Genomic DNA, 24,916 nt, shown 5'->3' on the forward strand with positions numbered 1-24,916 from the left:
TAACTACCTTAAGATTCCTGCCGCTACAGAAAAAGCAATTCTGGAAGCCCCGAGCAAATATCGCATTTTCCTGATTTTTTGAGAAGGTTGGACACATTTCTTGAAACACCCTGTATACCACGATTTGTTTCTTCTTAAGGTGTGAAGTCGGGTTCACTTGTTAGTCAGGATAAAGAAAGAACAATTTCGCGTACTTGTTGGGAGCTACTTCTTTTTTTTTGTGAACTCAGCCCAAAGAAGTCTTGCTATAGCCTCCCCAGCGTTGCACGCTATGTATGAAACGGAGCATGTTTGGTCGCAGTAGTTGTAAAGGTGAAGACGAAACAGTTTGCTCTTCGGGAGCTATAGAGGGGCCGAATTCACAATAGTTGGAGTTCTTAAGTGATCTGCACCATTATTTAGTCTACATCAACAATGATGAATCAGCATCTCGATTGGCCGAAATTTTCTCTGAGGAACAATTCCAGCGTAAGAGGTCTTTTCGAGAATTCCCAGATGCCGACGTGACGCGATTGCCTCTATAAGGTGATCTCCCGAACATGCTTCGAGCGTTTTCTCGATCTTATCTGCGCCCGCCGGCAGCCACCCGAATTTCTCCTCCCGTACGCTTGCTTACCGTAGCCTTGCGTGTTATAACTTCAAGTGTGCAAGGCCTCGTACTCGTCCCAAGGCAATGTTCAACAATGGCTGGTAACCAAGGTAATCGGAGCGTTGATTATACGCGTCCACATGTGCGCAAGGTTTCCGGCCGGGCTGGTGAAAGCATCTCGCGCCTCGTCGACATCTCCCTATAGCCGAGATAAGCCCAGGGCCGCCGCATCAGAGATTCGCGATGTCGTAGGGGAAAGCTGCCGTAATTGCGAGTGGTATCTGTACGAATCTCGAGGACAGACTCGGAAATGAACGACGTATAAGACGAGGACGTGAGTCTAGTCTATAGTCTTGGGTCGAATATAAGAGGCGGCGCATTTGCGAATGACATAGTTATTACGTTCGAATATGTTGTCATGCCGTTGCATCTAGAGCGGGGAGTGTAAACGTATCAAGTGACGTCACAAAAAGAAAAAAAAAGCGATTCAATCGTGCGAACCTTTGCAGGATAACGACGCGACAGGCAGATAAAAAATCACAGCATATCCACGGGGTTAATGATGATGAGTGCATGGGGCGAAGCTTCGGAGGGAATCATCGGTAAACCGTGAAACTCTTCGGTGAAATTCGCCCAGTACATCATATAAAGAGTGTGAAACACCGTGTATATATTAAACATCAAACTTTTATTGTACTCTTGGTTTACGTGGTCCCTTCATTATCACCGCTTTGTGATCGGTGAGATGCAAGGAAAGTGTCCGATCCCGAGCTATGCCCGAGCGAAAGAGTATGCGCGCCAAGAGCGACCGCGTTCCCCCCTCGCCCTGTGAGAATTAACGGCAAGGCTAGAGGGAAGACACGACGCGCGTAGCGTTCCTCTTCGCGTTCCACGACGCGAGGTCGGTAGCATGCCCAACGAAAGCCAACGGAACGCGATTGTGCAAGTGCTCCGGCTTCGCATCGCCTCATGGTCCCATTTAGCGTCCCAAAACCAAACATCTTGCTCAAGGTGTGCTTTGCGTTTTTCGTAGAAATAATTTCTTTATTATGTACGTTAAGACGAAAAGTTGAAAGCTCACTAGAGTATATCGCCCGCAAAGTATGTCTTTTAGTGTGATTTAACTCTCGTACGGCAGGGTCCTCGCGCCGTTGCCGATCGGCGCTCGCCCGTTGCCGATCCACCTCGCCCGTTGCCGATCGGGCGAGGTGGCTACATACTACTACTACGACTACTACTACAGAGGAGGGAACGACCCACACCCTAAGGAGCTTCGCCCCTAAAAAAGAAAACATCATGAGCGATTACGCGCTGACCGACAGTATTTCCGTGCGCCAATACTCGGCGGTGGTGTTAATGGTGCTCGACTGCTGACCAGAAGGTCGAGGGATCGAATCGCGGCGGCCGCATTTCGATGGAGGCGAAATGCTAGAGGCCCGTGTACTTGGATTTAGGTGCACCTTATAGAATCATGCCTCTGACCTACACCAAATGGTCAAAATTTCGAGAGACCCCCACTACGGCGACCCTCATAATCATATCGTGGTTTTGGAACGTAAAAACCCACCAATTATAAAAGAAAGAAGGGCAATTTTTTCGAGGGGCTCGTTTCTTTGTTAGACGCAACCAAGTGAATCCAACAGACACTTAGGCCAGGGAAGGCATGGGGGCCAGTAATTGTTGTTTTTAACTGTAGCGTAGTAATAATGACGTAAATTGAAACAAAGTGAACTTTTTCGTCCACCTTAATTCATTTCAATTTGCGTCATTATTACTATACTACAGTTAAGGACAGCAAATGCTGGCCCCTGTGCCTTCCTTGGCCTAATTGTCTGTTGGATTCACTTGGTCTCTATACTATTATATCTCCGCGCGTCGCGCCTTTAGTAACGGAACAATTTTATTACTGTAAGGGCCATAGGCGGGCGCAGGGTTCTCCATTAGTGGAGAGAGGAAGGGGGTTTCATTGCAGCTCCCCCCCCCCCTTATTGGTCGAGTGCGAAAGACCACGTGCTTCTCGACGAATGAAGATATGAAAACGAAGCAACGAGATGCTTCCCACAATGATCTGCCTTTGGTCCCCGGCTTTTCGGGAGGAAAGATGGGAAGGGGACAGTTCTTGGAATGCAATATCAGGGGCCTTCGGTCGCCACTATCGCCAAAAATCTGCGTAGCCATGACCCTTCTCTTAAAACAATCATGAGTCCGACTTAGTAAAAGTATTGGGCAGACTTTGCGCCCCCATCCCAGGTGATTAAGGGGCGCTGGAGAGCTTTAATAGAGCGGCTGCAACAAGGAGATCGCTCTCGACGGCTGACCAGAAGGACGCGGCATTGAATCCCGGCCGCGGCGGCCCCATTTCGATGGAGACAAAGTACTAGAGGCCCGCCTGCTGAGATTTAGGTGCACGTTAAAGAACCCCACGTGGTCGAAATTTCCGGAGCCCTCCGCACCACGGCGCCCCTAGTAATCATATCGTGGTTTTGGCACGCAAAAACCTCGCAGTTATTACTACTGCGAGATCGCTCGCATGCGCCGTTGTGCGCGCGAAGAGAATAAATTTTCAACTCGGCACTTTGATAAAGCCGCCGTATGTGTACTCTTCTATAAATATTCAGCCCCTTAGTGACTATTTTATTTTATTTTAATTATTTATTTATTTATTTATTTATTTATTTATTTATTTATTTATTTATTTATTTATTTATTTATTTATTTATTTATGCATTCATTCATTCATTCATTTATTTCACAGCACAGCAGGCCCAAGTAGGAGCGGTTGCATACTCACAATGCCATTGTGCGAATGCCTCAAAAAAGAAATATGACCTCCGATGTGGATAATCTCCAATTAGTACGTTCAAAACGACTCACCGAGGCTGAAAGGCGGCGCTCTCTCATTAACGCTGCAATCTCTGACAAAATACAGGCGCGCATCGCACGATCCCAGCAGATGAAAATAACATTACTGAGGTCGGAGGACGCGTCATCGGCGAGGTTCTCTTGCAGGGACCTTCCATGAGACTCACAAAGTGTAAAAAAGCGAGAGGCCTTTGACGAAGCAGTTTTTTTTTTCAAGGATGCGGTTGTACGGCAAGTACCAGGTACGAGACCCCGACATCAGTGAGTCTTGCAACCAAGCCGAACACAAAGGTATTAGTAACCTACCACAACGCCGTTATGGAGCATCATTGTGGAAAAGTACTGCTACCGCAGTAAATCAGTTCACAGTCGACGTAATCGCTGAATTCTCAATTATTAAAAATGGTAGAGGAAGTGCATTCCAGCAGTAAATAGTCCGTGAAAGAGCATAGTATTTAAACTTCCCAAAAATTGTTTTGTTTTAAAGTATGTTCGCGCGTACGTAGTGTTCTTTGTACAGCAATTCGCTTGCTGTGCGGATTGCTATTCAGATTGCTTTGCGAGTGGTTTCTCTATGCGGGTGAGTTTTCTTCTCCTTGCGCACTCTCCTGATCATTCCGCAGGTGACGTTAGTACTGCCAGCCAATCCGCGCGCTCGATCACGTGTCCCTGGAATGTTCCCATTAAGTGCCCGCCTTTCGCATGTCTCCTTTCTACAGTTCGGAACGCAAGCTGAGGAGATAGGCGAACGAAAAACCGTAGCACAACTTGCTTTGCTGTGTGCAAGACGTGACGCAAGGTTACGAACGGGAAGAAAGAAGGGCAAAATGTTCGTAACCTTGCGCCATGTCTTTCAAGTAGCCAAGCACCAACTAGCCCAACATAGCGTGTTGTTGTGCATTGCTTTCTTAGGCAGCAAGTCTAACAAGCAAGGCAAAAACAAAGCCGCAAGTTTTTGTTACGCTTGCGGCTTCGCGTGGTATATCGTTCTGAAACTTGCGTTTATTGTCACAAATCAAAATGAAAAAAAAAAAAAAGTCAACCAACCACATCACTGCACATCATGACACTTCAGCTCTAGTGGAAGTGTACCTATTTTAACAAATCCATAATAGAAAAAAAAAAACTGACAAAGACACAGAATCCGCTGCCCGGCAGCGCATAACTTTTGGTAAATAATCTACGATCACAGCTTTATTTGACTTGATTTGGGTGTTTACTGTGAGCAATTGCGGGTAGATATTGCAGATAAATAGTTAATGTGCACTTATGAAGAAATCCGGTAGACGACGCATTCGTTGGTGACGTAAATAATTTTTTTTCGCATTCATTCAGGCCACATATAAACAAGCACGTTTGATATAAGAAAAGCACGCACTTAGCGAACAAACACTTGCCGCATCGCAGCTAATCAAGGGCTGAAATAGGAGAAAGCTAATGAACTGGAGCTTCGGTATACAGTGCGGGTTTCTGCCTGCCTCGCTTTCTACAGCTTCAACGGGATCTCATGAAAACACCTTGACACGCACTTCTCGCACTCTGTTTAAGATGAACACATTTATTGGTACGATATCATGTCGATGACAAAGTGAGTTCAGACGTGATCTAGTGTTGCATATACATTGGCTTTTGTAGAGTACGATCACTCCGATATTTTGGTTCGCCACTGTTGCCACTGGCGATGCAGGGTAACCTCAATCGCGTGAGCGCCTTTTTCACGGATGTGTTATCCCATAAGTGACAAAAGGGTGGGAACGTCGTATTGTGTGGCGCGTATGTAACAAGTAAACCGCATTTCAGCTCAAGGAAATGGAAATTCCCAATTGTTGCTATAAAACTATTCTACATTGTTTTCCTGTTTTATATGCAGTAGGTGCTCATTGATGTGCTAGCCCTTCTGTGTGATAGCTAAGAATTTCAGGAAATTGTGCCAGTGGCTGCAGCATGGCGCGTAACAGCGACAAACGAGAACAGTTTCCTAGGCAATACAAACGGGGCGCTTCTGATTATTTGTCGCCACTGACAATCGCCGATGATAGCAGCACAACAAAATTTAGATCGCCTCCGTATAAAATGTCTCTGATAGCATTTCCATACAGACTTTTTTCGGTTAGGAGATGTAACCTCGACCTAGATAACTCTTTTCGTGTCGCCAAGTCTCGAATTTCGCCATGATGATTGCGCGATAGTTAAGCAGCGCGAAATGTTCGAATGTATACACTTCCACCTGGCAACTTCGCGGTGAAAACACACCTGGCATTTCACGCAAAGTGCGCACGATCGATCCGCCGTTGTTAATCAGAGACCTTAATCTCACGACGCAGCCGGTGGGCTTATCAAGCCTCACTGTTGACGAGACGCGATTCGATAGAGATCAACAGCCAAGGAATATACAATGAGTCAAACAAACAATCTCTAGGATGGAAGGGGAAAGGGTGGTGGAATACAGTGCTAGCGAGAGCGTAGGAAAGCCGGAGGTCGCTTAGGCGACCTTGTCTTCCGGCCTGCGGACCCTCTGGAGCACGCCCCGGGCGTCGGGAGTGTAGCGCGATTTCCAGGTCATGGCGACCGCGGCGTCAGAGACCATGCTCGGAAGGTTGAAGAGCAGCAGCGCCAGGAGCCAGCCGGCAGTGCCGTCGCAGCGGTAGTAGCGCCGGGGGCGCGCCCTGGTGAGGGCGTCCGCCATGGCGTCCACGACCTCGGACAGCTCGCACCGAGACACCCTGGACAGGAAGCGCACCATGGCCCGACAGCGGTCGCGAGCGTAGTCCTCGCCGTACGCGGCGCGCACGTGGTCCGGCACGGCGGCGAAACGCTTCATCAGGTCCTGCTCGACGCGCGGGTTGATTTCGGTCCTGCGAAAAGCAAACAAGAGCGAATCCGGCAATCGCTGCGATGTTTCATCCAAGACTTCACGTAGAAAACAGCGCTACGAGACGGGACAAAGAAAGGGCACAAACACGGCGCTGACTATCAACCAAATGTGCTTTTATTCCACCAGTCCGCATATTTATACATCACCATGACTAACGAAAGCATAACAAAAAACCAGAAAAAACCGGTCAGCCTGCGCAAAGGCAAGAAAGTTTTTTTTAACTCGACAGAAATGCTATCTCCTTCGGAAGCAGTGAAATCGAGGGGAGGCTAACACATGCCTCGCCGCCTTTACAAATGTGATACGCTTCAGAAACGAGACGCGCACGTTCGTCATAGTACTTTGATAGGAAATTCGTATCTTTAAAAGATGGCTGGCAGCCGCATTCATTGCAATGAATGGATAGTTGACTGTCTTTTGCTTGTTTAGAGACCTTGTTCGCGTGCTCGCGCAAGCGGTCATTAGCACACCGGCCAGTTTGCCCAACATAGTAACGCCCGCAGGAAAGAGGAATCTTGTACACAACAGAATCGCAACATTCAACAAACTTTTGCCGGTGCTTCTTACTACATCTTTCCGTCTTGGTTTCTCTGTTTACCTGCTGACACAGGCTACCAAGTACACAGGTACCAAGTACCAAACTTGGTAGCCTGTGTCAGCAGGTAAACAGAGAAACCAAGACGGAAAGATGTAGTAAGAAGCACCGGCAAAAGTTTGTTGAATGTTGCGATTCTGTTGTGTACAAGATTCCTCTTTCCTGCGGGCGTTACTATGTTGGGCAAACTGGCCGGTGTGCTAATGACCGCTTGCGCGAGCACGCGAACAAGGTCTCTAAACAAGCAAAAGACAGTCAACTATCCATTCATTGCAATGAATGCGGCTGCCAGCCATCTTTTAAAGATACGAATTTCCTATCAAAGTACTATGACGAACGTGCGCGTCTCGTTTCTGAAGCGTATCACATTTGTAAAGGCGGCGAGGCATGTGTTAGCCTCCCCTCGATTTCACTGCTTCCGAAGGAGATAGCATTTCTGTCGAGTTAAAAAAAATGTTCTTGCCTTTGCGCAGGCTGACCGGTTTTTTCTGGTTTTTTGTTATGCTTTCGTTAGTCATGGTGATGTATAAATATGCGGACTGGTGGAATAAAAGCACATATGGTTGATAGTCAGCGCCGTGTTTGTGCCCTTTCTTTGTCCCGTCTCGTAGCGCTGTTTTCTACGTGAAGTCATGCACCAACCAGCCCAAATCCGTACCCTACTGCACTTCATCCAAGACATCACGACGCGGTGTGTCGTTCGCAATTACGGCTGTGGTGACGATAATTACTGACCGAATACAACTACCACGTTTACTCGCTTGCTACCAGCACTCATTGTTGACGGATAGTATTGATAGACACAGAAATAATACCAACACACACGCTGGAGCAGTGGGAGGCGCGACTGTCCAGCCCTGACCTGGCCGACCAGCAAGCACTGATCGACCAGGTTGAACGGGCGGCTAAGGCCAGAGGGGCCCTCGACTAAAGGCTCCGCCCGTTAAGATTGCTAACATTTAATTAAAGTTTTTCTGTTCTGTTCTGGCCTAGCTAATATTGTCTAAGGACGGCTAAGTGACTTTATATTGGTTAAATATAGCCTAATTTTGGCTAATAATACTAATTTGTGGGGTTTTACGTCCCGAAACCCCGGTATGATCATGAAGGCTTCGGAAATTTCAACCACCTGAGGTTCTTTAACGCGCACATAAATCTAAGTACGTGGGCTTCTAGCATTTTGCCTCCATCGAAATGCAGCCGCCATGGCCAGCATTCTATCCTAGGACCTTCGAGCCAGCAGCGAGGAATCATAATTAATAGAACACCGCGGCGGGAGCATATGCTACTATAGCACTCGTAAGCACTGGTTGATGATGGATAGTGTTGACCACATTATACGTAGCATTGTCCAAGGATGGCTAAGTGACATTGTCTATTAAATGCGGGCTAATCTTGGCTTAATGGTGGCAGACTCTGGCTAGTTTTAGCTATTGTTTGTTATTCGTTGTGATAATCACAAAATTGTCTTCAATATCAACGCGATGACTGAGTTATGCCGGTGTCACACGGGTAAATCTGATCGTGATCAGGGCCGACCCGGATCAGGTGCTGCTACATGGTCACTTTGAATCGCGATCAGGCCCGATCGGGATCAAGACGATCGCGATCAGCGCATCGAGATCTGGCTCCGTGATCACTATTTGACTGACGTCTGCTCCAAATTCGATCCGGCTTAGTTTGGACCGTGTAGCGACAACCATTGTTGATCGCGATCAAGAATTTCGATCCGGATCGGCCCTAGTCACGATCAAAAGTGCCCGTGTGACATCGGTATTATATATGATATATTTTTTTATTAAAACGCGCAGCAGCTCAGAGATCTGTAATGATAATCTGAGCAGCCACCTCGTGCATACTCACACATAATAGGTTGGCTCGATAGTGGACACTCCGACGCCCCACTGGGCGAGTTCCCGCCTGAGGCCGTCCGCGAGCGCGATCACGGCGGCTTTGGTCATGGCGTACGGCACGATCCACATGGGAGCCACACGGCCTGCGCGAATGAGAGAAAAACACCCAGATGAGTGCACTTCACACTCTGTAGCTGACAGTAATGTGACTGCAGCGACTGCAGCACTATCAGGGAACCCACCCGAAGGATATATCGAAGTGTAACGGTTGCGGCACTCTTTGACATCAGCGGTTGGCTTGGAAAATTAAATCAACTAATATAGTTAATCATACCGACATTGTTTCAACCTTAATTTTAAAGGACATCTTCGTCCGGTAAAGTTATGCTTCAAGGGGTCTATAAGCACACCCCTTGGCATTGGAATTATAAAGCGGGGACGCTTTTATATAACCCACCATAATTGGAGACAGTATACTGGCGTCACAAACGCGTACCAGCATGTACGAGGGTGCGTAGAAATGTTATCTGGCACTTATAGGACTGAACATACTCGACGCTTTCACCGATCAAGCTCAATTTATATAGCACACAATATGTTAAATTACACATGGCCTGTCTTATATAGGTGGTGCATGTTTACACATTTAGGTATCAACCTACCAACGGACTTGAACAAGGAAACTTTTACAAGCTGCTTCACCCAGCATGAATATGGAATATAAAGAACTGCAAAGAAAAATAAGTGTCAGGAAACCAACGGGCGAAGGCTTTCGGTGAAGAAGTCCATACGCGCCAAAGAGGCCCAGGTAGTTTCTTTTTTCCTTTTTTTCGCATGTACCGTAATAAAGAACGCCTCACTTTATTAGACATGCGCCTATTACAACAGCGGCTCGCTGTTTACGAGATATATCCAATCTCGCGAGTCTCTTCTAAGAAAAAGGCCCGCAGAACACATAGCGTAAACAGGGCAAAAGGAGAAAGGCGCTCACGCGAACTGCTTTTTTCCGCAGCTGCTCACCTTTTTCTTTCCGCCATGCGTGACCGTGCGTAGAGTGATTGCAGGGCCGGCTTTGTGGCCTTGAAGCAACCACGACCCGCAAACGGAGCACGCACGCACACACACGTACCAACGTCCTCAATGTCTGTTTCGACCATAGCCTAATTCGTTTGCCGGCTGAAAGAGTTCGCGGTTGCCCGCCGATAACATGCGTCTGATCTTTATTTCTCAGTCTGACATTGAACATAAGTAGTTCTGAACGAGTTCTGCCAGTGTAATCAACATAATTAAGCAACTTCTTCAGCTATGAACTCACTGCGGTCGCAGGAGGTTGTCTTCGTGTCCCAGCTAACCTTAGTCAAGATGCATCTTTGATGATTCATTAGTTATCTTTCGTAATTATCGAAGAGGTGCATCAGTGAACACCGAAAGTAAACAGCCGGCCCCGTGGCAAGAAACAGCGGCGCCCCGTGGCAAGAAGCGCATCTGATCCGAACGCCCCTCTCGATTTATGTCGGCTATCGACCATTGAGGATGCTATGTCTTTTGCGACGCGGAGAAGCAGATACGCGACGTCAACCGGCAGACGCCCTGCACACCGACGAGAGTGAGAACCGGCCTCTGTTTGAAAAGAGGGCGGCTGAGAAAACGGCAACTTCGCGCTCCGCTTGTAGCCTTTACGCGGCGCGCACGACTGCAATATTTGGCTGAGCTGTTCATAGCCGTGTCAGCTTTCTTCGGGATGTGTTTTTTCAACAAGCCCAAGGGGTTCTTCATGACGCCTTTAAGCTTAGCTTGGACACATTACATAACGGACACGACAACATCTTCAAAGAACTTCTTAGAGATCCGCGCAACGTCGTCTTCGTTCGGTAAGCATTGTTGTCTTTTACGGCATCCGCCAAAGATAGTCAGATGCCACAGCTCAGTCTGTGCGGTGGCGCAAAAACCCCGGCGCTAATAAATTATACCAAGCGACAAAGCTTCATGCGCGACAGACCAGTGCTAAATGCGCCCTGCTTTCTTCATTTTGTAAAATGAAAAGAAACTGACTTGCCATACTCAATGTTCTGGTGCTTCCAGTTGTCGATTAATTTGACGTTTCTCTGCAACCTGTTAGACTCCTAGCTAGCTCAGATGGCATAGAGCGACCGCATCAGAAAGGCTGCTATAGTCAATTGGGTTTGAAATCCACACTAGAATAAGCTTTATTTACGAAACTTTGTTTATGCCAAAACAATTTTGTAGTTGCTTTTGCTCTCAACAGGATTCGTCAGGGTATCTAACGAGAACACCACGCCATCTGAACTATCGGGCACTCTGACGAGGAGGAACGTGCAGTGGAAGAATACTTGCGTCTCCATTATCACCCTTTCACTTGGCCGATATTAACCCTGTTTAGCTTCCGTTTTGGTGCCGCGTTATCACGCAACGGAGCAATTGAGGCGGTGATATTCATTTCTGGTCGCTTTACTTGCGCTACGCGTGCCACGACCTCAGCTATGATTATTGCACTGTATCGGTTGCCGTTGTTGCTACGGTGAGTTTGTGCATGTAAGGGACTTGGTAGAACTCCTTGATGGGCTAGTTTGCATACGTGATACTCCATCTTCCTTTGTTGCTGCGCGTCTTATTCACGCAGAGTATGGGGATCACATCATTAAACTCAGCGCACAAAAACACGGACACGGAAAAGGAGCACACTACACAGCGCTATTTAATAATTCGATAGTATGCAACAGTATTTTTAGCCTCGCGACACACGCTTCACCAAATTTGCTGATAAAAAACGCGCCTCTTCAATCACTCGCTCCGTCTCTTCTTTTAATCTTGCGAGCACAGTTGCTTCTGTCAGCTCAGGCACGCAGCCGCACTCCCTGCAATGCAGCGAAAGATTTGAACCCTTCTCGAGTATGTGGAAGGGAGCGTACACCGCGTCTAGAGACGAGTAGTGCCAGAAACGGGGCGTGGCTCACTGCTGAAAGATGTCACACGCGTGAAAAACTGTCGTTTCCTCGTAGCATTTCACTTTGTAACGGTGCACTTATCGTCTTCAACAGTTTCATTGCACATTTGGGGGAAATTAACGAAGACTTTATTTTCTGACGTACCTGCGTAGCTGGCGACGAAAACGAGCCTTCCTCTGGAGCGGCGCAGCAGAGGCAGGAAGGCCCGCGTGACCCGCACTGTGCCATGGACGTTGACGTCAAACATCCAGCTGACCTGCCGCTGACTCGTCCACTCGAACTCGCTGTAGATGTTCACGCCGGCGTTGCACACGACACCCCACAGCTCTGCGCGACAAAACGTCGAGGCGCGCAAAAGACCGCGAATGAGTGTTCCTCTCTGTTCATTCCTGCAATGATGTGTATGAAAGCACGTGGTAATGGCTACAATTGCTCGGTATGCACTGATGAACGCGTATTCAAACGCGATTGATCCGAAACTACAAACCACGTTGTTGCGTTTATACATTCACGTACATCACTAACGGTTCCTTAAGACTTTGAAACGTATACACTTGGTACTGCTCCATGTTTAGAATCTCGCTTCAGACGATTGCATGTCCCACTTTCATGTGTATTACGCGCCGCATGCCTTATCAGTTATTTCTCGGTATAATTTCAGTTTACGACGATGGTGCAAGTTAATAGCCAAGTACTGAGTAGCACGCAAGCAGTTTGTCAGCATCCGTTTGTTAAATGCCAATTCTAATGGTCATTTTGCATGCGTGCTATTTTAATGCGTGACATATATCCTGGCAACGAGAAGAGAGTTATCACTTCTTGTTCGTCGTGCAACTTCGGTAGCACTCACCTTACAGACCACTAAAGTTTACCAAGCCCTGAAGTGCTAACGTCCAAACCAGGGCGCACGTTTGTGTCACTGTTGGAGGCTGTTTTGGTGTACCTGTGTGAATTGCAGCCGTTAAAGATTGCTCACCACACGTCGCGCTTCTGAAACAAAAACCTTGGCGTTTAATCTCTCAGTCAAATGTCTTCGAAATTCAATAAGAGCCGAGTGAAATATTACGCGTTTATACCCTCGTACATCGTGCATTGTTCTTAATTCACGACGTGCAAATAGCACTGTTGTAGCCTTTCGCTTTAGAGAATTAATTTCTGGTGCAAAATAGTAAATAGAGTGTAAGCAATAATCTATATTGCCCTTACTTACGACGGTACGAGAGAATTTTTGTGCGTTTTCCCCGGTTTCAACATGAACGTCGTCCCATATTACTCAAATTACAAGTTTCCGCCTGATCACATTGTCCTTTGCCCGGGCAGCATTTCAGGAGTTCATACACTAAAAGAAGATTATAGGTACGATAAGACATACATGAAAATTTGAAAGCGAGTTATATGTCCCTAGTGACGGTTCACTGAACAGTACTTCGTTTAGGTCTCGTCCTCATTTACGCATTTCCAGGATGACACATCGGCATGTGTATTTTCGGCCACGTGTCAGCACTACAAGCATACAGAGCATCGAACTCGTCCGAAGGTTTTGGATTCTGACCCTGCCGGCGGCAAGTTGTCTTTTCGTCCACTTTAATTTCTTTACATGTTTATCACAATCACTACACAGCAGTTAAGACTACAAATTATGGGTGCTATACGTTCCTTGGCCTCACTGTCTCTTGATCAGGTTGTCTCTAACAAAGAAAACGAGCCCGTAATCCATACCCCTTCTTACGCATACTTTCACTATTTCAAAACCTCCCCTCAGTCGTTGTTGACGAAACTCACGGTGCTGTCCGGCCAGTTCCCGCTCGACCAGAGTCACGGCTTCGGCGACCTGCTTGTCGTCGGTGACGTCCAGCGGCACCGCCCGCAGTCCCGACCAGCTGCCTTCTTCCAGCTGCGAGCGGCTCTGCTCCGGGAAGAGGCAGCCGGCGAACACCTTGTAGCCCTGCTGGTCCAGCCGCTTCGCGAGCAGCTGGCCGAAGCCACGGTCGCAGCCTGCGGTCCAGCCAAAGGCATACGCCAGCCCCCGATGACTCGGTGATATCATTCGCCACACCGATTCACGCGATCAATTATCGCCTTTTATGTCTCGGACAAACACAGAGGTTACTAATAATATCTGGAGTTTTACGGGCCAAAACCACGGCATGATTATGAGGCATGCCGTAGTGGAGGGCTCCAGAAATTTCGACTATCTGGTGTTCTTTTAACCTGCACTGACATCGCACACACGGGCCTCTAGCATTTCGCCTCCTCCGAAATGCTAGAGGCCCGAACACGCCACTTACGACAAACACGGGTATTGAGAGACTCCGTAACAGAGTGCATAAGTCTGGTTTTGAACGCCAAATATATATATATATATATATATATATATATATATATATATATATATATATATATATATATATATATATATATATATATATTTTTTTTTTTTTCGATCAGCACTGGACTGCTCGGTACACGAAAGTTGTTGCACCCCTTCGCTGTCGCAATGTGGCCGCCGCGGTGCACAACCGAAACCAAAACCTTGTTGGGCTACGCAGCAGAACAGAATTAATATTCACTATATACAGGCCATCTCGCGCGGCAGCTGGAGGTGCACTCTAAGTGGCGGGGGGGGGGGGGGTTACTTTTTCGTCGCGTATATATATATATATAACTCTCACATATAGTAACTCTCTTTAAAGAGACTTTAACTCTCTCTTGGAGAGTCGTGGGGCGCACGACTCTCCGAAAGGATTAGCGTGTCTCTGTGTGTGTAAGAGTTACACACGTGGCGAAGAAGTAAAAGGACACTTTTTTTTCTTGGAGTGTGTGCCTTCTCTTAGGTCTAAATGCGTGAAGAAGCACTCTTTATCGCAGCTCGCGTCATCGCCGTTCTGGTCGAAGACGTTGACGCTGGAACTGTTCGCATTGAGACATCTCGCTGCGCATAATAAAGCCTCACTAACTTTGTCAGGCCGTATAAGTACGGTGAGGAATAGGGCAAGCGAATTCCAGAACGCAGTAAACAACGCGCAACGCCAGGAGCTGTCGCACGACTCTATAGTTCTATGCCAGTTAGAGCAGCTGTGCCAATTTTTGTCGGGTTCATTCAGGAGGCACGTGCATGCCTCGCGCGTACTCTCTTTGCACTCATGCAAAGCAAGCCGGTTTGTTATTCAAGCAACTCTGCGAAGCGATTCCCTGAGATATACATATCGCTTATCTGAAAGGACAAGAGGAGATTGCCGGAAGTATACAGGTTATCGATCACATAACTGCGCTGACAATTTCCTGTTCCTCTCATTTTGCAAGGGCAATTTGCGGCCGTATTGGGTCGCGGACCGGAGGAAAGGGCACGCGTGTATTGCGTCAACAGAGGCATTGTTATCACATCCTGCTGTCAGTTTTGCGACAGACGAAAAAAAAAAGAAATAAAGAAAGCTGATGCACACCGTGTTACATGACTGAAAACATTCATTCATAATTTGTTGCGCGCTCTATACTTTGAAGACGTTTTCCATGGGTCAAAGGGAAGCGTACAACGCGTACACTACTTATTATACTGGTACAACACTGTTTTTCTTTATTTCTTCGGCGCTATTTCCGCTGTCCAAACAATCGGTGTCCTTCGATGACCTAAATAATGCCTAATGAAGCGCATCAACGCATTCACTCGGCTCACGTTGTCCCAAATGACACACAAAAAAAGACAAAGGATGCCAAGACAATTACAGCCCGATCGTCGCCACTTCCTGTACCGCGTTACAGCCCGTAATAATGCAGGCTACTTATCGCTATGTAGCGGTATTCGGAGGCTATGCGTGCCAGCCTCAATTGATTTTTTTTTTATTTGAAAGCAACGAAATTAGTACTGCAGTTGCGTGCCTTACTGCGAAGGCACTTCAGTCATCACAAAACACCACGATAAGCGCGTGCACACAGATATTTGAGCTTGGCACACAGATTATATGAGGTATATAACACAATCAAGAAAAATGTGCATATTAATAAGACATTCGTTTTGTTATGAAAAGAAAAGAGATAGCCTTTATTGATTTCTTTTTAATGCACGACTAGTTACACATAATCCACGTGCATTTCGTAATCAACCTTCATGTTATACCCCTTCGCTTCCAAATAAAACTTTCAATTTTTGCACCAGTGCCTTTCTTGTCTATTTTGTTTTGTTCATATGCGCGTTAATGAAATAGCTGGTTATCATCAGCTATTTTGTCATCGTCTACTGGTCATACACACCGCTTTGGTGCTCCCACGCACAGTGTTTGCTTTCTGTTTTGCACAAACGCAGCCGTACAAACTCCTTGAAGACCTCCAAAGTGAAGCCGGTAAAACGCGACGCGAAACTTCCCTTTACGGCTTCACTTGAAAACAACAAAAAAAGGAAAAGAGAGAGAGAATAAACGTTTATTCTGAGCAAGCTCACTGTGCGCCCAAGGTGGGCAGCCAGAGGTAGCCGCGGGCCTCCACTATCTCTCGTGCCCTTTGAACCAGGCTTCGCTGATTCTTCAGGTCTGGGTCCGATAGCTTGGCCTCCCACTGCTCTTCGGTTAGTGTAGCGGTGCTAGGGTTTTGTATACATTCCCATACCATATGGCATAGAGTGCCCGGGACATCACAGTACTTGCCGATGTACGAGTGCTCAGTCGGGAAGATACAGTGAAGTAATATACCATTAACATAAGTGTTTGTTTGCAGCTTCCTGAGGGTTACTGTCTCTTCCCTACTTCGGCTGGGGTGAGCTGGCGGATAACTTCTTCGGCCTAGCCTGTAGTGCTGCATGATGTTGCTGTACTACATGTTTGGGTACATCTTCCTTCCTCCTAAGTGCGCCCTGTGGGAAGGCCCGTTGAACATGAGCTCGGGCGGAAGCGTTGGCGGCCTCATTTCCCATCAGGGACTCGTGACCCGGAGTCCAAACGATGTGCGTTTCTGGTAGGTTCTTTTTTGCTGTATCTGTGAGAACTTCTAAGACTTGCCTGGAAATTATTCCTTGCTGAAAACTTCGACAATCTGCTTGAGAATCGGTTGGTATTGTTTCCCCCAGCACAGCTTGAGATGACCTGTTTCTTCTGCTGTATCGATTTCTGTAGTTAGGATGCTAGCTGCCGTTCTCTCTTCGCCTTTGCTGTCGACTAAGCTGACAGCATGGGCTGGGATTTTTTTAATACTTTGCTGCATCGGTTTTTTCTTCTTTTTTTTTTCCTGAGATACAACGATGCAGGAAAACAGGAAAAAAAAAGAAGCTTTTGCCAGATCCAAGCCGTGAAAACCGTGGGACAGCGAGTGCATGTGATTGGCCAGAGCAATCACGTGGTGTCGTAAATCCACCGCTAGATTTGAAATGTACGCTTTGCAAGCGTGAGTGCTTCGCCTTCATTGATTATTGCCCAGTGGCTCGGGTTCAACCGTGACGACCCGGGTTCAAACCCCGCCTCGCCAAGGAAACGTATTTCGTTTTATTTATTTATCGCCCCTCCTCTCTGGTCACGTGACCTGCGTACTATTACTACTACTACGACTACGGCGATGGCAAGACAGCTTCGCTATCAAAAAAAAAAATGAAAGAGAGAGCACGACTGACGCTTCACGAGGCTCACGGTAGCAGTGTGTCCGATGAGTAAATCACCCAGACGCGTTACAGCATCAACTAATACAGCTAAGCAATAAATGTCCCAGTATCATATCTCGGCAGATGTGTACCGGGAAGCAACAGCGTCATCTCTCAGTGGTTTGTGTTCGAATATGATTTCTCGAAACGGCACCTTGGCTCACCTGTGACTAGCACGGCCTTGCCCTTAGGACTGAGCTTGGCGTTTGGTAGCAGGAAAGCGTTGAGCACCCATCCGAGGAGCAGCGTGAGCGCCAGCAGCGTCAGCAGGGCTCCCAGCCACCACAGCGCGTACGACCAGCCGTACTCGTGGCCTTCGGGAAGCCATCGCCACAGTGCCACCAAGCAGGCAGCCGCGAACAGATGCGTGGCGGCGTCACGGCGAACCTGCAGCTGATGTTTGGAAAGACGTCGTGTTAACAGTTTGGGCAACATGCCACTGCCACTTAATGATTTGCGGTGTTTTGCGTGCCAAAACCGCGACATGATTATGCGACACAACCAAATGAATCTAACAGACAGTTAGGTCAAGGAAAGCCTAGGGGATCTTAATTCTCTTTAACTGTAGTGTAGTAATTGTGACGTGAATTGAAATGAATTAAAGTGGGCGAAAGATCACCCTTTTCGAAGGTGGGATGCGGACCCACAACCTTCGAATTGCGCGTCCGATGCTCAACCAACTGAGCTACAATGGCAGGCTGCTTCCTTTTAACGAGTATGTGACTTAAAGGTCCTTTTACGCCTTTTTTTTGTTTGTTTTCATCCGCTTTGGTGGCATTGCTCGTTTGTTTACAGATGCTTAAAGACATACTATTTTTGATACGTTTGCGTCCGTAGTGGTTCTGCAAAAGGTTCACTAATGTTCGTTTCACATATGAAGTAAAAGAACACAAATACGGAAACTTCACCATCACACGTCACCGAAATGGGCGAACTTCGATTAACTTTCAAATGTACGGGTAAACGACAACACCAAAACGACACCGACACTGAAACGACACCAAAACAACGCCGCAACACACTTGGCGCCTCTTGAGCTAAACAAGGCGACGTGAAGGGGTAAGTCTCACGGAAGCTGCATGCTGAGTTTCTTTCTTCGCGCTTACGCGGTTGACCAAGAAAGAGAAAAACACTTTACCGGCAGCGACAAGCTCATCCTCTCACAACGGGAACGTGAAACAATAGGCCGGAACGGCACCGTCCCTTTTCAAACAAGGCCAGCACTTGCGTCTGTTTTCCTCCATTAACGCAAAGCGCTGAACCGAGGACGCAGCGAGGACTGGACTTGGCCGGTAGACAGACACTCTTGACGCCGTTCATATAGCGAAGCCATTTGCCTCTTAATGTCGCGCGTTGTAGGTTCGGTCCCTACCGGCGGCAAGTTGTCTTTTCGACCACTTTCCTTTATTCACATTTATATCGTAATTACGACAATAGAGTTAAAACACTAAAATATACCATCCCCTATGCATTCCTTGGATTCACTGTGTAAGGTTGTGTATAACAAAGAAAAACGAGCCCTTAAAATTCCTCTTTTTTCGTTCAGCACATGCAGACTGTCTTTATTTAGGAAGTCGCGCGGCTCAGGTGACACATTGAGGCTTTTGACACGCATAAACATAAAACGCACACAAACATTGAGCCTCAGAAGTGGCCGGCACTTTGGCATGGAGGAAGTCGATGTCTACTTTCCAGGCCGGCTACATGTAGCCCATTTTACGCCACGAAAAAGTACGAAGCTCTCCAAAGGCTCACACGCGGTGCTTAAAGGGGAACACTAACATGCCACCACTGTCGCGTCATGGGAATCATGTTGTCAGTGCTGTGATATCGTTATGCTGTTAACCATAAGCGTGCGCAGGGTTCCCCTTCAGGGGGGGGCGAAGGTTCGTCGCAGCGCCCCCCTCCCTATTATGTCAATGTATGCGGCTGCCTTTGCGCCCCTCTTCTCGCCCCCCCCCCCCTACAATGTATAGGGCTGACTTTGCGCCCCCCCTTCTCGCCCCCTTGCCCCCCCCCCCCCCCCCCCTGCGCACGCCTATGTTGTTAACATGATGCAGTATACTCTCCAGATCTATCCTACTTCACTTCTACCGAATGAACGGTGAACAAAGAAACACTTTTACACAGCCACTGTGAACGCACTCGTGCGGCTCTCTGCCTTCTTTTTTTTGTATTTTCTTTCATTTTTATTAACGCAGACTTGCACAAGCAAAGCGTACAGACTGGCTCCTTGCAAAAAGTGAAGTTACATATGCTATATTTTTTTTACGAAAAACCGCATGGAGTGACAGGTTTGTCTGTCCTCCCAGAGCACTAAGTACTCTCTCCCTCCTTTCTCACTCTGTCCCTTAGGTTTCACCGTCGTTTATGCACAAAGCCACAAACATATCATCCGTTATATAAGGGAGAACGCTTCCATTCCTGTAGTCGTTTAGTATTTCTCATTTCTTGACCCGTAGTGTTGACGGAAGCCACTTTGCGGAAGCCACGAGACGCGACCGATAACAGAGCTTGCGTCACTAATGAAGGCATACGTGAGCGATAAGGATAGGAAGAGGCGTCTAGCCGGAATGCTGCACAGAAGGGCGAGCGCAACCCTTATTCTCCCAAGCACATTCGAGGTGCAACAAAAAAGGTCGTTGTGCGCCGTGGTTGCTGGGTGTACAAGTGTAACGGCGCAGAGCGACGACCTCTTTTTGCGATTCACTTGTCCCGCGCTTCTAAATCACGCCCACAGAGCACATCGCTCAGTCTCGCGCTCTCATGCCTACACATACAAAAGCACGGCTACAGGCAACAAAAGTTGAGGCCGAGTTTCGCTTTTGCAGTAAATCTTTCAGATTGCTTTGTTCCCAACGAGTTTCATAAGTATAAGCGCTGGCGTTTCAGGTCCCAAAACCACGGCGTGATTATGAGGGATGCCGTAGTAGAGGGCTCCGGAAATTTCGACAACGTGGAGTTCTTAATGTGTACCTAAATCTAACTTCACGGGTCTCTATCATTTCGCCCCCATTGAAGTGCGGCCGCCAGGGCCATGATTCGATCCCGCGACCTTCGGGTCATCAGTCGAGTCCTATAACCACTAGACCACCACGGCGCGTACCAATGAGTTTCATTTCACAAATATCCAGTGCGTCATGCATCCAATGTGCCTTATCGAAATAAAAGCAAATAGTGCTGCAAATAGGCACCATGAGTTGTACATACGAGAAATACGAAATTTCGAGAAGCTTGGATTTCTGGACTTTCGTGTCAGGCAATTACACACGAAATAGCATTTAGGGCACATGGCGCATTAAAACCAATACTCTCAAACCAGGGTTGTTCTTGACCGTGACTATAGCATCTTTATTTAAATACAGGAATGGATTTTTATTTATGTTGAGTCTGCTGTGTAAGTGGCGTGAGTAGTATTGATAACAAAGAATACGTCCGGCCGGTGAAAATTTTAAATTCGCTTGCCGCATTGCACTTCAACTGCAGTGACCGCAATATTCTCTTAGATGACGTGACACACGCAACCTCAGCGATCCTAAAACCGTGTTCTGCTCTATTATATGTTCACAAGCGCTTTGATCACTGCATCGAATTGGCGTCGAAACTCTCTGCGGCAGAAAGTGTGCCTTGAATTTCCTGATGAAGAAGAAGAAGAAGAAGACAAACAAGCGTTCCAGGGCCGATACTGGAATCCTATACGCTTACATTGCAACCACCTGATACCCACCGAGAAAGTGATGCCCTAGATATTCTAACAGCGTAAACGCGCGTTATTGACCTCGTTAAATGTAAACAAGAGAGGTTGCGGCACTCACAGAGCATACTATCAGAGCATATCATCGAGGTCATCTGTACGCTCTCGCGCAATGTGCATTTACTGCGCAGCTGCTTGGAGCGCTGCGTATACTGACGTGATATCAACGCACGCGCATCATTTCGTGGCTAAATCAAAAATAGTTTCGCTGTGGACATAGCATCGGTGGGCACTATTATGAGTAGCAAGGCGCCGCACGCAGGCGAGTCAGGCCGTAATGTGGTTCAGCGCGCTATACGTCAAGTGGAACGAACTTAATTCGGCGAATGTACTGTACAGTTCCACGGTAGCAACAAATATTCTGATTGATGGAAGGGTTTTACCTATTTTTCGGCTACAACGTCATCCTTACATTGTTGTGCTGAGTGACGTCACAGAACAAGGACTAAGTACACCTTGAGCACACGCAAGTCCAGTAGAAGCAAAGTAAGGACTCAAAAAGAAGAGAAAACTGAAACTGGGTGTTATGTCATTTCGCCCCCTAATATTGTCTGGGTTTTAACGTCCCAAAGCCACGATATGATTATGCGGGACGCCATAGCGGAGGGCTCCGGAGATTTCGACCACCTGGGGATCTTTAACGTGCACGTAAAATCTAAGTACACGGAACTCTAATATTTCGGCTCCATCAAAATGCGGCCACCGCGACCGGGATTCGATCCCGCAACCCTCGGGTCAGCAGTCGAGCAGTATAACCACTAGACCACCACGGCGGGTAATTTTGCCCCTATCGAAATGCGGCCACCACAGCTGGTAATGAATCCCGCTACCTATGTATAAGTGACAGCTCATGCTATAACGAACATATTTTTAGTGAAGTGGAACAGCACTACGAACCAGCAAACGCCTCACTTCAGTGTTTATACTGGAATGTCCCAAAGCCTAACTATGAGTGTCATGGCTGCAAGGGTCAAGGTTAATTGATTCACCTGTTATTCTTTAAGTTAGACTAAAATCTAGATATGATAATTTAGCATTGCACCTACAAAGGCAGCTTCCACACTTAAGGTTCAACCCCGCACTTCGTACTCAGCGTTATAGGTGTCACATTGAACGGTAATGGTAGGCGGTACCAGCATCGGGGAATGTGAACCCCCCACTGCTTAACGTGGGTCTCGTTGTATTTATGAATTAATAGAACAGTTCGCAATCATGGAAACCCTCGCTATTCCATCGAAAAACGGAGCACGCTAGCAAGAGAGAGAGAGAGAGAACTGAAAGGCACAGAAAAGCGAGAACGGGACGGCAGATGGGAAAACCAAATGACGCCAGCAATGATCACAAAGTAGATACGCAGTGATGCTGCAGACATACCAGGCCGCCGATGAATCTGTCCGCGGACAGTGAAGCGAACATGGGCGCTGTAGATTCGTCGTCCCCGGCGCCTCATGGGATGAGACACGCGTCTCTTGCAACGCTGGAGCACAGCTCTTGGGCCTCGCTAGAGCATGTGTGTGTGAGCATAGTGCAGCAGCAACCGCAGCGGCGTCGGCCGGCAATGTGGCGCAACGGAGTAACCCTGTTTCCTCGGCGGCGGCCACTTCGAGGTCAGGGCTGTCGTCTTCTCGCCGGTGCGGGCTCCTCCTTACCGCTCCAACGGCTCCGCTGAAGTTGCGGCGTCGCAGTCGTCGCCCCCTGAGATACCGGCTCTCTCACCATGCATGCATGTCCAACTTCGGTCGGTGACGGGGGGGATTACGGTGCAACGTCCCAGAAAACGCCCCGCGCGCACAGCGTTCGCGCGCGCGTGCGCGCTCGGGTTGTGCAAGTCACCACGCGCGAAGCCGCCGCCGCTGCGCAATCGCCCCGTTGTGTGCAGCGCGGTAATTGCCATCTGTTGCACGTGGATTCTGACCGTGTATACCCAGTGCCCCACATAAGGCGGTGCTGCCAAGGTTTTAAGAAGCAAAAATGGCACTTCGATCAAACCGGTGGAAGAAGAGAGGGCGAGAGGAAGTGTGTTGGAGGAGGAGGAGAAGGAACAAACTTTTTTCAATAGAGCGAGCGAGCAGGGCCTGAGCTGACAGCTTGGCCCTGTTCATCAAACGTCGCTGGTCTTCAAAAAACAAAATTAAGGACGGCCGCAGGCCATACGTTTTAGACTGAAACATTTACCTATACACCTTCGTCTCCTCTCGTTAGTTCTAAAGAGAATATTCTGACTGCAATCCTTCAATCACTCCAGTGCTGCGAGTACATATTTACATTATAAGCATGGTTCCTTACAAGGGGGCACTACATGCGAGAACTCTGGCGCTGACAGTACTGATTTTGTAGCAAGCCGACCCCCTACAAATTGTTGCATGTTTTTATGAGATGTCCGCCTCGGTGGTACAGTAGTTACGGTGCTCGGCTGCTGACCCGAAAGTCGCGGGTTCGATCCCGGCCGCGGCGGTCGCATTTCGATGGAGGCAAAACGCTAGAGGCACTGTGCGATGTCAGTGCACATTAAAGAACACCAGATTTTCAAAGTTGCCGGAGCCCTCCGCTATGGCGTGCCTCCTAATGATATCGTGGTTTTGGCTCGTAAAAGCCAAGGCGCCATTATTATGTTTTGAGGAGCCCACTTTCTCCCGCCTTCTTCCCCTGGTGGCTACCTTGTGTCAGCCGGAGCTCTAACTTCCGGTGTAACACGTTTTTCACGCGACATAAGCCCGGGAAAATCCTTTTATACGTCTCATTTTAGCCGTTCCGCTTATTTCAGTGAAGACGTTACAGCAGTGAACAAAGTGGTGGTTGCTAGCTCGCACAACCGACGCATTTCGTCTTGCCGTTGTTTCCCCGTTCTAGCTCTTTTCGCCCACCAGGTTCGTGGCATTTGATCGCCAGTGCGCACGCGTGCTGCTCGCCGTCCGTCAGAAAAAGAAAGAAAGAAAGAAAGAAAGAAAGAAAGAAAGAAAGAAAGAAAGAAAGAAAGAAAGAAGGAAAACTGTAAACTGTATTGTATATTATTTACATTGGATGATACAATAGGAACCCTAGCGAGCCGATAACACATTCATGTACTCGGATTACTTTGCGTGTTTTGACCTGCATCACCTTAGCTTCATGCGCCACGCATGAACTGAAGTCAAGGGCGCGGTGCCGGCTGTGCGTTTCTCTTGTTTGCTATTGCCTACTTACTCAGTTCTCTATAGCCCGACGCTATTCGCTCACAACATGTACTCTGCTTCCATTTTGTTCATTTGACTTCTTTATCAACACCCGGCTGCTTCAGCCGCAGAGTTCTTTGCCTAAAATTAAAATTATGGGGTTTCACGTGTGACAAAACCACGATACGATTATGAGGCACGCCGAGTGTTGGGACCGGTAATTAATATTCACTAGGTGGGTTTGCTTAACGTGCAGCTGAATGTAAACGAGCATTCTCGCGTATCAATCACATTTAAATGTGGCTGCCGAGACCCGGAATCAAATCCGCGACCTCGTGCTCAGCAGTGCAGCGCCGCAGCTATTGATCCACTGCTGCGGGTGTTTCCCTTCATGCTTCTTGTTCACTTCGTGCCTCATAAAACACGAAAAGGGGGCGTTGGTGTCAACACGAATGATGCAAAAATGCATCATCATGTGGTGACATCGCATATGACGTCATCATTACGTCACATGTCACCAGGCTATGTGACGTCATCATGGCGTCATTTTTACGTCATCACGTGACATCGTCGCTTTGTCAAATGCGGGCCGATCTCGGAAGCATTGCAAAATCGCTTGAGGTGCAGAAAGATTCGAATGCCTCCGATGC

At 47.8% G+C, this 24,916-nt stretch overlaps 1 protein-coding gene across 1 annotated transcript; it reads right to left on the bottom strand.

The window, feature by feature from the left end:
• Positions 1-4,497: 4,497 nt before the first annotated feature.
• Positions 4,498-22,965, bottom strand: LOC119382699 (retinol dehydrogenase 7). The gene is made up of 6 exons (XM_037650524.2): positions 22,489-22,965; positions 17,525-17,753; positions 13,523-13,735; positions 11,885-12,067; positions 8,785-8,917; positions 4,498-6,306 (listed from the first exon to the last, which is right to left on the bottom strand). Exons 1-6 carry the CDS (start codon positions 22,528-22,530, stop codon positions 5,934-5,936), a joined length of 1,173 nt encoding a protein of 390 aa, XP_037506452.1. The 5' UTR covers positions 22,531-22,965; the 3' UTR covers positions 4,498-5,933.
• Positions 22,966-24,916: the final 1,951 nt, after the last annotated feature.

The sequence above is a fragment of the Rhipicephalus sanguineus genome, chromosome 2 (genome assembly GCF_013339695.2).
Source record: "Rhipicephalus sanguineus isolate Rsan-2018 chromosome 2, BIME_Rsan_1.4, whole genome shotgun sequence".
Lineage (NCBI taxonomy): Eukaryota > Metazoa > Arthropoda > Arachnida > Ixodida > Ixodidae > Rhipicephalus > Rhipicephalus sanguineus.